Source organism: Carassius carassius, chromosome 25 (genome assembly GCF_963082965.1).
Source record: "Carassius carassius chromosome 25, fCarCar2.1, whole genome shotgun sequence".
NCBI lineage: Eukaryota > Metazoa > Chordata > Actinopteri > Cypriniformes > Cyprinidae > Carassius > Carassius carassius.
This window is the reverse complement of record NC_081779.1, coordinates 17,197,429-17,213,200: the sequence shown is the minus strand read 5'-3', so window position 1 is coordinate 17,213,200 and position 15,772 is coordinate 17,197,429. Positions and strand designations below refer to the sequence as shown.

Genomic DNA, 15,772 nt, shown 5'->3' with positions numbered 1-15,772 from the left:
AAACATAGCTTCAGTTCAATTCCGCTGCTTCAGCAAATACATGGTGGAAACATGAAGAGGGTGAGAAGGTGATCTGCACTTCAGAGGCCTTTACAGGAGCAGCAATCTTGATGATGCAGTGGGAATTTACTTATTAAACACTGCAGTCTAATATATTGCAGTTCTCATGTCTCAGGTTGATGACCGGCTAGAAAAAAAGAGAGAAAACGTAACTACGACATATATGTTCACATGTGATCTCTGCTTGCATGCTTATCACATACTCCTCCAGAACATATGGTCCTTTGTATTATTCATGGAGGGTATACGTGTATATTCTCTCTACGAGAATGGGAAGGATATACTTTACATGCAGAGTAGCACATCTCGAGGTATAATTGAAACAGCAAAGTCACGGGGCCCAGCACGATGTCGTTGTTTAGTCTTATGTGAAATGGCTTGCAGTACAGCCAGAAACCATAATGATAATGCACTCAGATCCCATCATCCTGACAGCCCCTTCTTTGTCATTTCCTCTGGGAGAAGAAGACCATAGTTACATGCCACACTTACATGTGTTGCTTCCAGGCATCTTTTTGAGTGGTAAAAAGTCCTTCACACAAAGACTGTGACTATCTACTCGCACTCATGTCATTCCAAAATAATTATTGACTGATTAACTGATCGACTGATTAACTTTCAGTCAATACTGAATCAGCTGACATAGCATATTAAAGGACATGCTATAAGTCACTATTTTTACATTGTTATTCACTTTTTTTTACACTGATTTAAAGCTCACTTTAAGTCTGTCTTTTAAAAAAATAATTAAATGTATTATTGAGCATATTAAGAAAAAGAAATACCCATCTTTCATATTGTACATCATAGATTCATGATATTTCACTTGTAACATTTAAAAAAAAAAGTTTTTAGACAAAAGTACAACATCTTCATACAAATCATAACAAGAAAACAATTAAGGGTCTTATCGAGCAAAATTTTAAAATCAGTGCTTATAGTTTACAGCAACCATATCTATCATGGATCTTAAACTCACTGAACACCAAAACCAGATCAGTCCAATCTATGTTTTAACAGATTAATTTAAAAAAGAAAAAAAAAAGGGGCTCAAAATAACCACTTGTACAGAAATTAAATTGAGAAAGTCACTGGAAAACAGAGAGAGATAAGGGAGAGAGAGAGAAAGAGAGAGAGTGAGAGAGAGAGAGAGAGAGAGAGAGAGAGAGAGAGGGAGGGAAATAAACAGCACAAGAAAGAGTGCAGAACAAGAAAGCCATCCAGTAGAGAAATGGTATTGATATCCCCCTCCACTGTAAGACGCTGACCTGCTTTTACAGCCTGATGTAATTATCCGTGGCATGTGTCTAAACCATGGAGAACTGAACATTTGCAACACTCCTTCGGATTTCTGTGTGAATCGCAATACCCTCCGTCCCAGTGTTTGTACTGGCCGAGTTTCACACCATTTTATAAATGGTAACCAGAGGGCAGAGGAGAGAAATAAAATAAGAAGTTGCATTTATTATGAACAATTTCAGAATGGTACACTTTCAGCTGACAATTAGAGCAGCCTGCCTGCATCCTGACGTTTCATGGCATCTCAATAATAATGAGGGGGAGGTTGTGGAGGAAAGACTGAGAGGAAGGGAATTGTCTGCTGGGATCTGCGTGACTGGAGTGCCGATCAGCTGTCATGTTTAACACAAACATGCACCGAAAAAACCAAAGCTATGCTTCATTCCTCCAGCAATGGGCCGAGGCATACGTTTACCTGGACAAATAAAGAAATAAAATGGTAAAAATTAATTACAGTGCATGTTGCTTTCTTGCTCTTAGGTTTTATTTTTATTTTTTTTTTTGCTAAGCACCTCTTATAAATAAATCTTCATTGCTTAAAACCAGGCAAAAATGGTGCAGCACACAGATGGCAAATCCTCTGCCAGTCACGCGAATCCAACCGTAATCTAAAGAGAGCGACAAGAAAGCAAGTGGGCAATTACTTGAGCCTCTGCTGCTGCCAGCCAAATGCGCAAAACAAAAATGCACGACTCCCGTCTCTCTGTCCTGCATCCAAATGAAGAGTGCGTTATTGCTAGAAGTGCACAGGGTTTTATGAATGGCAGCCAGCAGAATGACAGATTCTCCCTGAGGACTTGGGATTGGAAAATCCTGGTCTGTAGCACAAAGAAACTGAGACGGGCTAAAACAAGTGCTGCGGAAGTTAAAACATAGCCGGGAAGACCTTAAAAAGGAAGATGTACATCAGCAACCAATAAAGGCACAGTAACGAGAGTTTAGCGCAACAGAGATCTTAAGAAAGCAGAAAGATGTGAGATTTTTAAGAGATGAAAGTGTTCTTCTAGTCTATGTATGCACTAAAAGATTTAGCATAACCTACATTATCTTAAAACAGCTTAAGGTGGTAAAATGTGTGTTTTTTTTGTGTTTTTTTGATGAACAAAGGTGATGGAAAAAAAGTGCACTTATTTGAAATAGAAATGTGACTTTTAATCAGAATAAATGTATTATAGTCATAATATTTATTCATTCAATAACTGCTAAAGTTAGCACTAATAAATTCCTTCCAGGTTTTATGTAAATGTAAATTATGACACTATAAATGAAATTTCATTCTTAAATATGGATTAAATATGTATTCAAAAGTTGACCTCCACTTAATTAAACCTTTATAACAGTGGCAAAAAAATAAATAAATTCAAAGATAATTCTTATCATCAACTTTGACAAAAACAGCAGCATGAATAAAGTCAGCAAACTTCAAAAAAACATAAGCATAAAAAAATATATATGCATTATTTATGCTGCAATGCATTCTGGGATCTCTCAAATAAGCAAAAGAAAAAAATTTTCAGAAAACTCAGAATAGCTGGGGTAATATATTTGAGGCAATATTGTTGGTCTAAAATGAGTGTTTTAAGTAATTGAAAGCAATTCAGATTACTTAACATATATGATTTCAAAATCTCCATATGCTGGATAAAATGTAATTGTTACCTTTATGTTGTAGGGCATTAGAAATTACAATTTAACAAGTGCATTTACAACACTGTTCACACGCACATGCACACATACAAACACACACACAAATGACTGCAGAACAACCTTTTGAGGAATGGATCCATCCCAAAAATCCAGTGCTTTCTATAAATACCAGTCTCTCTCAGGTAACAGGTAATCAATAACACAAGTAGTTACTGAACATCAGTTAGTCTCTGTGGACATGTACAGATAGAGACTCTGGTGAGTTAGTGAAAGATAGAGGAATAAGGCATTGTTAGATGCATGAATAACAAACAATCCTTATGGCAGTGTTTAGGTGCCCATCGTTTACCGACCTGCTCTCTGCTCTCAACCCTGCTGAGTAACAAGAGATCAGGTAGACCCAGAGGACTGACAGCCTCAGATCTGCACCAAACAAAGCAAAAACTAAAGGATATCTGATGTATCAAACATACCAAAATAATAAATGAATAAATATTTAAAATAAAAGTAAATGTATTAATAATAACAACACCAATTGTAATGGTTGTGTGCCTTTAAATGCACAAGACAGTGGTGAACACAAGAAACCAGTTGTTTGGGTTGTATTGGACATGGGTTACTGCACATGTATGAACATATGCACTATCCCACCAAGCCACGACTACGACAATATTCTAATAGGTCAAGACAGTTAAACCCTTAGTAGGTGGAACATCATGTGAATTCATACAAAACTGCTTCTAGTGGTGTCAATAACATGTTTTACCGAGCAGGATACCCCATTGATGTAGTGTTTCTGCCACTCAGTGGATCTGTTGTAAAGGACATAAAGAGGAAATGAGGGGCTCTTTGGACTGATTCATGAATAACCCGTAGCCCTACTCAATATAGGCAGGCAGATGACTGAGTATCCAGTGTTGTTTGCTGGGTCCTGCACAGCACACAGACATGTCTCATGCCAATCAGATGCTCTGGGTGACAGAAACAGGTCATGTCAGAGCAGCACTGTCTTTCTTTCTGATCACTTGCATATAGATTTTTGCTCGTAGCCTTTGACTTTCCTCCTTCCGGGGGTGTGTCTACAATGATGGCCATCCATATCTGCAGATAAAGATTAGTTAGCAATTGATGCCAATCATAACTTCTCCTGGACCCTATGAAATCTGCTTTGTTTTATCTCAAATTCCATTTTAATGGTTTAATCAATTTATTAATTAATCAATTATTTTAGTATTCAAAAAGATTTATATTTTTATTATGGGATATTCCTTAAAAAATAATGTATTAACTATATTGTTGTTGTTATTAGTTTTATGTTGAGATTATACATTCTGTATAATAATAATGGTAATATGTCATAATTTCCTCAACTTAAGCCAAACCTTTATTTTTGCAGGAAGTGAAGACCTTGTAGTGAAGAGTTTATCTGACAATATTTGTATTAAATGAAATGAAACGCTCATGAACTCTTTCAACAGCTCCGGAAATGAAATTCACATGGAGTATGAAACTACGCTGCTCATTCACACAGAGACATTAAGTACATTCAGAATTAACATTTGATAGCAGTCCTTTTTCAATGTAATATTCACAGATATTAGTCCATATTGCAATTTGATGAAGTCTACAGCCGTACCTTTTAATTTATTTATCCATATTTTCATTCAAATTTTGCATTACACAGTAAATTCTGTTTTATGACTGGACCCTACTTTTTAGCATTCAAACAGTAAAAATCCACTCTTCGATAAATTCCCACAGTCCCTCGGAGACCAAACTAACCTGGCTTTCCAACTGGAACTGTACAGCGATTGGCCTCTCTGACAGTATTTGATGCTTCTTTTGTTCATTTTTTGGGCATTTTCATTGGTTAATTGCCCATATAGTTCTGGTGCTTGGCTGTTCAATCCTTTTTTTATTTACTCTGCCTGAGGATTCTAGAACATGCCAAGGTCGAACCACACCACATCACCTCACCAGTCTGTCTGCTCGTTTCTCACCCTTTGTTAATTGCCTGTTTAATTAAGGGCTCAGCAGTGACCCCATGCATGGTGGCAATAAGCGAACAGAGGGAAGTGGGGTCTATCGATTTCCTCCTCTGGCCAGGAACAACCTTCGTTCAGCACTCCTCCACTAACCCTCAGAGAGTGTTTCGGAGAGGCAGACGTGCGTCCATGCTTCACGAATCTAGTGCAGGGGGTCACGACTCAATAAGGCCTATGCATGTATAGGGCTAACCCTAACCTAACCAGCAGCAGTGAGGCTCTTGGCACCGCAGTAAATGGGCTACTCTAATTGGTCAACAGACATAAGGTGTTAATTTACATGCCAACTTATGTGGCTCTTTGTTCCGAATCTATAGCCTCAAAGGAACTGTTGTAAGGTCTCAAAGTCCAAATGTTTTCATGGTGGTCCAATTAGTCATGATTTTATTGAGAAAATACTGTCAACTTTCTTTCAAAGCTGTGTGTGAGTCTACAAAAAAATTCTTGATATGTGGCATTTTGTTTACACTTTACTATGGTGTTTATTTGTGATGTAGCAGAAGTAGCAACAGTTCTTTTCTTCTGCATTGTGACACATCTAAATAAAACGATAATTAAATGATTATTGAAAAATAAAAGGGAAAAACAAACAGTCGGGACTGAGCTCCTTGCATCAGTTGTTGATAATAAGAAAAGTTGGGGTTTTAAGCAGACTAAATTATTGAAGGCATTCTACATACTGCATGCCACCAGAAAGAAGTCTGCCACTTTTACCAGAAAATTAAGTTATGACTTGAGTTATGAAGTCAAAATATTCAACATTTGTATGGATGAATCTTTCACAACATGAATTTGTTCATGCACTGTTGAAACATGCACTGAGAAAATAGAATTTACATTTATAGCATTTAATAATATACTGTAGGTGGTAACGCTTTAGATTACAACAATATTACATGCAACAATTAGGGAATAACCTGGAAAATCACATTATTTATACTATAGGTATATTGAATCTAATGGGTAGATTCCATTTCTAATATTACGTGGCATGTTTGGCCTACTATGCTCAACAACAGTCTTACATTTGCAAGTGATTTAGCAAGAACATACATTGTGTACCTTTTAATAGTATACATATTAAAATGTGAATTATTTATTTCAATCAAAATGCTCTGTTGAGACTGTTGGGTCAGAAAGCTGATTTGAATTTGTCCCAATTTGGGTTAGAATCATAATAGCTAAGTAACCCACTGATGCTGGGTTAAGAATGTGGACATAAAAGAGAGCATGCCGCTCGTCACTTGAGTTTAAATGCAAATGTTTCTGTGTGCTAAATCCATGTTTGCAGTGCCTGAGACGGGAATATCTGATCGAAGTGATAACCGGAGTGACAACTTGGAAACTGTCTGGAGTGTGTTTGTTTAAAACTGGACAAAACATGGAACAATGGAAAGGGCGGGGGGGGGGGGGGGGGGATATCTGCACAATAAGTGTTGTAGCATGTTGTATTTTATTTTTGCTGCATTGCACCTTGATGGTATACAATGTCATGCAAACTGAACATCAGTTGTTATTTGATGATAGTGGTGTTTGGAAATTGCTGGTGTGACTCAGCTGAGATTGATGGATAAAATACGCTTTCATAAGGTAAGTAGACCACATGGTGAATTGTAAAACATAGAAGAATCTCATTAATTCATTTCCCTAGATCTCCAGTTGTTCAGTAATCTCCATCATGTATCCTGTCATAATAAAACTATTCTGTCACTCTCCGTCCATTAATTTTGACAACTACATGAATATACTGAACTGTGTTCAAGCAGAAATATGATGTTATGGTGATCAGTGCACCAAGAGCACACATACATGGATCGTTTACACATCAGTAATAATAAACACATGTGAACCTAAAGTACAACTCCCATATGTCACTATAATCATCTTTACCTTGGTTGCAATTGTCATCCATCAAAACCTTACTATCACAACACTGGTTTGTTTTATCGAGCCGAGAGTTGTAGTTTGTATATCATATGCTGATAAAGCAGTCAGGTATTTTGAGCCGCTGTTCAGTCTGTATTTCACACAGTGCAAACTACAGAGAGAAACAACATGAGCTGCTCCAAAACACATTATATAAAATAATATGTACAAGAGAGGTGGTTCTGTTTTTTTTTATTAGTATTATTATTTTAAAATTTAACATATTAATTAAAAACATATTAATCATTAACATATTAAATGAAAATGTAGCACAACTATAAGGACAAAAAGAAGAACTTGGGTAAAACTTAACCCCTAGTTGCTCCAGATGCATGCGACCTCTGACATATATAGCAGTTGTAAGTCGCTTTGGATAAAAGCGTCAGCTAAATGAATAGTGTAATGTAAAAGTGTATAATTAAAACTAGTCTCCAACAGAACTGCAAAATACACACACACAAATTCCAAACAGGTTTCCAGAAGTCTCAGAATCAATCTAAAAATGGCATCCTTCTCTACATATTAAAATGGGACAGAAGAAAATATTCTGGAATATTCTACAAAATTATACACTGCCTGATCTTGGGTCATTAGACTGCCACATTTATGTCCACAGCCTGCTACAAAAAACCGTCCCTGTCCCGATCCAATAAGAATTTCTGAGAGTCTGTTACAGTACTTAATGGGTGTGAAAAGGAAATTGCGTGAACGTAGAGACTAAGATGCCCATAAAACCATTTTCATAAATGAACAGTACTCTGAAGCTCCCCAGACAAGGTTTGCGATGGACTGCAACGTTTTTATCCCCTCTATTTGGTCCAAGCTCTGTGCGCATTATGTGCTAAATAATTGAATCAAGCTGTGATTTGGTTCTGTTCCATTTAACAAGTGCTGAGATGTTTCATGACTGTGGTTCTCCTGGCTTCCTATCTCTTGTAAAATACCTACCCACTGCCAACAGCTCCACAACATGCACTCTCTGCTGAGCACCTCGTGCGAAGAGTGCTACACTTTTCCCTAGTGATGACTGAAAAACCAAAATTTTAGGGCACTCACCACTGAGAGGATCCTTCTGTGCCGGTTATTTCCAAAACGTCGTAGTCTTCTTCCAATTGAAAGTCAGAGAAGACCAAGGCGATCGTGTCACCTGGTTCGGCCAGCACTGTCCAGGTGCAGTCCGCATTGTTGTTGTACTCCTGTGGGTAATTTGGACTGGTGATGACACCACTTTGACCCCGTAGTGTGCCGCCACAGCCATCGTCCGCTGTGAAGAGGTGACACACACAAATACAGACACATTTAACTTAATAAGCAAATTTCCTTGACCTTCTGGAGGAGAAATTGCTGGAATGGGGGGTTGTGGGGTTGGGGGGGGGGGGTCTTGAGGTTTCGGGCAACACCCGCAGGCCAGTGATGCAACATACTGTAACATGAGAGTAATTAATTGAGACCTATGTAAAATTCTGTTCATTTTTTTGTAGTCAAAACCTGTTCTACTCTTTAAAACTGTGTTAAGGAGACAATTATATAACAAATAGGCACTTAAAGGCTGCTGTGGTAATTGAGCCCCCTGGCTCTCCCAGCCTTCCTTAGTGAATCACATTCAAAAAATTGTAAAGACAACCAGGCTGTATTTGAAAGTGGTTTTGTAGCTGCTAAGTCAGGAAAACCCTTTGTTAAGGTATTGCACAGGTAACCGATGACTACAAGATATCCATGGTGAGTTTTGGTAGAAATCATATCAAATCGAAGATGTTTAGCTGAGGTGTCATGGTTGGGTCATCTCAACAGACGATGTAGTCAAATAGTCAAGGTAAAGTCATATTTAATGTTGGACAGGAATGAAAACGCAGGAATAAAAATACAGTGCGTTCAATGGACTGTGCTGTTATCAACAACATTATTGTTCTGCCGACGAAACAAATCTTTCAAAAAACTTCCAGCAGACAACAATTCCATGAAACAGTTTTGAAAGTTGCAAGTTTTTAAAAGTACATGATATTTAGAACATTCACACAGTGTGGGCCGTTTTGAAAACTGTAACCCTCACAGCCTCGTTCATCCACGCAAAACTCAAAATGGCATCGACCCTGAATTAAAGTCTACTGAAACTGTAATTCTTCAAAGGTCCAAAAGTCTGAGACTATTTCTTTATCTATGTGTTTAAAATTATATTATCAGCATAACACTTAACATTATAATAAATTGCAGGATGTTTTTGTTTGATTATTGACACCGAAGTAGCAGAAAAACTCAGAAATTGTTCTTCTGTAATGTTTTTTTTGGAAATGTGAGAATAACAGTAATATTGTGAAACATCACGATTTAAAGTAACTGCTTTCTATTTAAAAACATTTTAATTTGTAATTTATTCCTGACTTTTCAGCAGTCCTCAGTGTCACATGATCCTTCAGAAATCATTCTAATATGCTGATTTGCTGCTCAAGAAACATTTATTATTTTCAATGTGGAAAATTGTGCTGCTTAATTATTTATTCATTTATTTAGTGGAAACTGCAGTTTTTTGTGTGTATTCTTTGATGAATAGAACATTCAAAATAACATTTATTTGGAATTTAAATAAACTACTATTTTATAAAAGTATTTTTACATGTAGTCTGAATTTTGAAATCTCTCTCTCTCTCTCTCTCTCTCTCTATATATATATATATATATATATATATATATATATATATTGTGACGAGTCAGCTGCCTCCTCCCTGATTGTCACCGGCACCCCGTCCTAAATCGCCGACTGGAGTGGGTGTGTGAGAGGAGGGGCGCTGGACGAGTCAGGGCTGGCGGCGTGTGATGGGGCACACCTGAAGGAAATGGAGCCTCATCACTGCCGCTGTTTAAAACGAGTTATTTTGGATACTCTTCCCCTTTGGCCACTTTTATCCCCTGTTTTATTTGATTTCTGTTAATAAAAGCCTCTCCGAGGCCTGACGCCATGCCCACTGTGTCTGTCTTGTGCTCCTCCCGTCACAATATATATATATATATATCCTACTTAGAGTAAAAGACATCCCTGCACTGTAAAGCACAAGTTTGATAGCTACAGAAGAATTATTAATTATGTGTGCATGCCAAGTGGACATGTTGCCTTCCAGGCATGTAAAGGAGCAAAGAGCCTCTGTTTGAGCGAGTGAGTGACTCATAATGATATCTAGGAGGCTCTCTGGGGTAAAAGAAGGGTTGAGGGGAAAAAAGAGTGATGGGAGATTTGTTAAGGAGGCGTTTGAGTTGGCGTTCGTGTGAGTTCAAGAGGGAGGAAGACTACGCGCGAGAAAAAGTGAGTCATCACACCTACCAAGCAGGCAAAATTCTCTCTCACCAACCAAATAAACAAACTCTATGTCAGAGCGAGTGCAGAGTGTGTGTATATGCCTCACATAGGTGAAGGTGCTTGCTTGTCACTGATGGGTGACGAGTTCTTCTCTGACAGACCAGCATGGGATTCATTAACGGTGACTGGCTAATCGCATGATTTCTTTTCTGTGAGTGGAAAACGGCAGGAGGACCTAGGACCTGTCAGTCTTCCGTCAGATCCGTCATTCTTACATTTCCCTGGAGAGACTCAGAGCATATGTGAGGAGCAGCCTCTGAGAGTTCTAGAACAGAGGGATGGAGAGAGGACAAAAAAGCGCAATGGTGGCGTGGGGGGGGGGGGGGGGGGGTTGGAGGGAGGACCGGCTATTGATATTCCAGCCATGAGTTTCTGTCACACTTCAGTAGAACGTAGCTGATCACTGGCCTCAGCTCTGCCTCTCAGTTTGGTTGTTTGATCTTGTAGAGACTCTGTGGCTTCATGTCTAAACTGCTAATATTTATAAAAGGCTCTGTGAAAATTGATTTAGTATTGGAAAAAACCTAAAAGCACAGCTAAAAACTAGATTAACAGTTCATGAAGGTAATACAAGTGCTTGAAATTGCTGGCATTAATGATTACATTTGTGACCCTTCAGATGATGTATAGATCTCAATTTAGAGAAATTGATGCTTATGACTGGTTTTGTTGTCCAGAGTCACATATATGCAAGGAACACAAAACCAATCACAATTCACTATACACACAACATTGTTAAAAAGTTATTTTATTTTATTATTTTTTTATTATTTTTTTTTATAAAAAAATAATTTTATTCAGCAAGGATGCATTAATTGTTCAGAAGTGACAGTAAAGACACTTAGAATGCCACAAAAGATTTATATTTAAAATAAATGCTGTTATTTTTTTAGCTTTCTATTCAAAGAATCCAATGCTTTTTGAGTACAAAATCTACATATTTCCAAAGGATTCCAGTAAAGAAGGCAGTAATAACTGCATAAAAACAAAAAAAATAATAATAATAATAATAAAAAAAAAAAACCCGGGATAAAAGCACCCCTATTTTTGCCCCATTTCCTGTCAAATACTGTACATAACAGAATTTAATTTTGGTTTACATCAATCATTTTTTTTTAATAAGCTCAAGCAGACCTTTGTACTGCCCAAGGAAGTCAAATGTCAAAGTGACTTGCTCAATTGCCTTGAATAAATGGATTATGTGTGATGCATAAAGATCTAAGCCCGTACAAAAGATGGTCTGCTTGTGTTTCATGCTTCTTCATACTGCCTTCCTCAGGCTCTGTGGCTGCCATGGTAACACAGCAGTGAGTGATGTGCAGTGGCACCCTGAGACCTGAGAGCCAGCACTGATAGAGAAGAACAACGGGGAAAAGAAAAGGATTTTAGATTAATAACAGATCCAACCAGTCTGTAAGAATTCAACTTTTCAGTTTTCATCTTTCTTTTGAAACGATCATCCTGTTCAGTGTGCCATAGAGGAGGGTGGCATGCCAGGAGCCTGCCATTTTGACGTCTTAAATGCAGATTACTAAATGTATTCTCCTGCGAGTGAATGAGGGGGTTGAGAGGGCTGTGAGGATACAGACCATGTGGAGATGCTTAGAAGCAGACATCTGATATTCATCTGGGAAAGTATTTATTTTTGTATATAAATATAGACTTATTAGATAAAATATTTATATGCTCTATAGGAAGTAGTAAATAAGGCAGACTGATCGCTGTGAAGAGGCCTGGGAGATATATAAGCAGTAATGAGGACAGAGAAGCAAGATGGCTTCTGGAGCCTTACTGACACCGTGCGACTCCTTTAAGGGAAATGACCCAACCTCCTGCCACCTTCTGGCCACCCATTAACAGAGCCAGAGAGGAGGCTGTCTGCTGTTGGCTACTACAGCCTTTGATTTGCCGTTTTTCTACATGTGTAGAGAGCAGAACTTCGTTTAGTGTCAGTCTCATGGTTAATTAATCAGAAAACCATAAAAAATGGAAAGAGATAAAGCATGAAAAAAATAAAATTAAAAAATAAAGCTACTTGAATCTGAATATAAAGCATGAAGGATGATAGAGGATACAAAAATGGAAGAATTTCCAACTGCTAACTCGACATATAGAACAGCCATTTAGGTGCTATTTTGTTCAATGTCTCCTGGCGTTTTGGTTCTTTTACTGTTTTAGATAGCCCATATAATAAATATTATATATCTCTTCATTGTGTTTGTGCCCCCCGGAAGTGTTATGGATGAGCAACGGTTTATTACATAGACTAGATGAGATTAGCTTATATATATATATATATATATATATATATATATATATATATATATATATACAAAAATATTGTCTAACAATAAAAGTAATAAATAAATGTATTAGCCCTGCTGTACCCTTCTGCAGGCTGGCTAAGAGCCATCAGATTAACTGTACCAAGAACTGCAGTTCAATTTATTTTGCTGTTCAATTCCTCATACAAATATGGCACACTTATGTCGCATAATTTTTTTAAAGAAATACTTTATTGTTAAAGGGGACCTGATATACAAAATTCACTTTCACATGTTGTATGGACATAAATGTGTGTCGGCAGTGTGTGTACACAACCACCCCATAATGATAAAAATCCACCCATTCCTTTTTTTTTTTTTAATCCCCATAAGTAATAAGCAGTGTCTCCCAACTACCTGTTTTCAGCATTGCTGCTAATTTGACATATGGATCCACAGAGCACTCTCCATTTACTTGTGAAATCTGAGCCACTGAAGATGATGTGGATTAATTTTGTTTTTAAAGAAAATGCTCCCTAAACTCTAACGTTACCGAAATTAATTTATGTGCTCCCGTGTATTTTATAAAGTGCATTTTTTTTATGCACAGTACATTCAGATGATTGACTTTTAAACCAAGTGAGTTTTCTGTAAAGATAACAGGCTTGTACTAATAGTGGAGTGTTTATTTACAAAGGCTAGCAGGAGCTTGAGCTCTTGAAGCTCCGTCCTCTTCCCCAGGAGAACCAGCTCATTTACATTTAAAGGGAAAGACATGGAAATGGTCAGGTTTGGCTCATACCCTAAAAGTACCATAAAAGTGGCAAATTATCTGTAAGGTATTTTGAGCAAATCCATGAACTGCTAACACCTGGCACGAGAAAGCAGAGTGGTGTGATGATGAGAAAAATACATGGACAAAAATAATAAAACTGTACAAAGAAAAGAAGAATGATGAGTGGCAGAAGGACGCCAGTAAAGGATAATGGAGATTCAGCATTGGCAAAAGGGGGTTTTCTTTTGGCATTGCGTGTCTGAGCATTTGTGTCTTTATGTGGGCTTCCTGTCCCCCAGCCCGGGCACAGATGGCCCTGGTTCATACTGGCCTGCAGGACCACATTCACACTCGATCTGGAGACCAAAGCTACTGTGCACTGCTGGGGAAGTCGTGGCCTAGTGGTTAGCGAATCGGACTCACAATCGAAGGGTTGTGAGTTCGAGTCTCGGGCCGGCAGGAATTGTGGTGGGGGGAGTGCATGTACAGTTCTCTCTCCACCCTCAATACCATGACATAGGTGCCCTTGAGCAAGGCATCGAACCCCCAACTGCTCCCCGGGTGCCGCAGCATAAATGGCTGCCCACTGCTCCGGGTGTGTGCTCACAGTGTGTGTGTGTTCACTGCTCTGTGTGTGTGCACTTCGGATGGGTTAAATGCAGAGCACAAATTCTGAGTATGGGTCACCATACTTGGCTGAATGTCACTTTCACTTTCACTTTCACTAATACATTATACATGCTATTATCTGTGGGGTACGTTTTCATTGTTTTATTAACCACAAGACCTGTGTATCTTTTTATGAGATTGTCATGAATATGTGTATATACCCATGTACAGTTCAGTTATGCATATTTATGAGCCTGTGCTTTGCGTATAAGAGAATGGACGCAAAATATACTGTAAGAACATCACATCAGTGGGGGCTCAACATTGTGTTAATATTTGGCCTCTAACTGTCAACATGTTTTCAGAGTATCATGACCACGAGCATTTGGATATCCCTCAACCCCAGTCAACAGCTAACACAATACCACGTGACCTTGCTGTCTCACACAACACGTCTGTGCGGCTTTCACACGTCGGCAGGTATCACCTCTAGGGTCTCTGCTGATCTCATCCCAGAAAAATAGAACTGTGCAGTCAACCTGCTACTAAACGCTGGGCTATCTGTCATTGCTGATAAAGACACTTGGTGACCTTTTCTTGAGTCTCTCTTGAGGAGGTTCAGTCCCTCCTCGCCCATTTGGAGCCAATGGACTCACCTCGGCAGTACGGCAGGGGGAAGTCCCAGGCAGCGGTGCCGGAGGAAGTGGCCAGGCAGGAGAGCACGGTGTGGCCCTCAAGCACATAACCCTGGTTGCAGCTGTAGCGGATCTTGTCCCCAATGTTGAAAGTAGAGCCCTGCTGCATGCCATTCAGCAGCTGACCTGGATTCCCACAGGTGTAGCTTGGAAGGGCTGGAATGGGACAGAAGAAAAAAATTGTAAACTGTAAAATTATATCTAAACTGAAATAAACTGCATTTTAAAATACATTTTACAAAATTTTACATACAACCATTTTTATATATATATTATAACTTGGTGAGTACATTTATAACACCCATAAAACCACATTACTACTCATTTGTACATACTATAATATTCAACCCACTTACAATACTTCAACCATTCACGAACAGACAGACAGATAGATAGATAGATAGATAGATAGATAGATAGATAGATAGATAGATAGATAGATAGATAGATAGATAGATAGATAGATAGATAGATAGATAGATAGATGGATAGAAAGATAGATACTCAAATTTCAAAAGAATTGAAGCATATTAATATATGTTCTATATTCCAGCTATTCTGTACAATACCACCAGCTGGTTTTCTTCTGATTTTCTACTGTTTTGATTCGAAAAGCCATGCTAATATAATTTATTTTGCAGGTATACAAAAGTGAACACAATATACCCATACTGGAAGATACGCTTTCCTAATGGCAATGACCTGGTACACTGCAGTGGGGAAATCTCTCTTAGTAGAGCTCACATAGTGAGAGAGAGAGAGAAATAGGTGGGCTGACTGCTGATTACATCAGCACTGATTAGAAGAACATTTTTTTCACTGTACAGGTGAGAGCATGTGAGAACAACACGTTTGACATGCACACACATACACATATTTATCAGTATGCATATTAAGGAACAGTTGCACAGGTTTGAGAAATATACACTTGAGATTTTAACCAGGACTGAGCTGAGTGCTGCCTTAACCATTAATTAACTTGACTGAAGGAGTGGCATGAATATGAACTAGAATGCTATCTAGATTCTCCCATTGCTGTTCCGGTGGAACTGTTCAAAAGAATAAAAACTATCTACTTTCTCATTCTGATTTTGCATACATAA

The 15,772-nt window shown here is 38.2% G+C and overlaps 1 protein-coding gene across 1 annotated transcript in view; it reads right to left on the bottom strand.

Moving 5' to 3' along the window:
- LOC132104306 (CUB and sushi domain-containing protein 2-like) overlaps positions 1–15,772 on the bottom strand; it is a 318,325-nt gene that overhangs the window by 216,719 nt on the left and 85,834 nt on the right. The window contains exons 4-5 of the mRNA XM_059509682.1: positions 14,631–14,825; positions 8,034–8,241 (exon numbers count right to left, since the gene is read on the bottom strand). Coding sequence (XP_059365665.1) covers positions 8,034–8,241; positions 14,631–14,825 — 403 coding nt within the window. The remainder of the gene's footprint in view (positions 1–8,033; positions 8,242–14,630; positions 14,826–15,772) is intronic.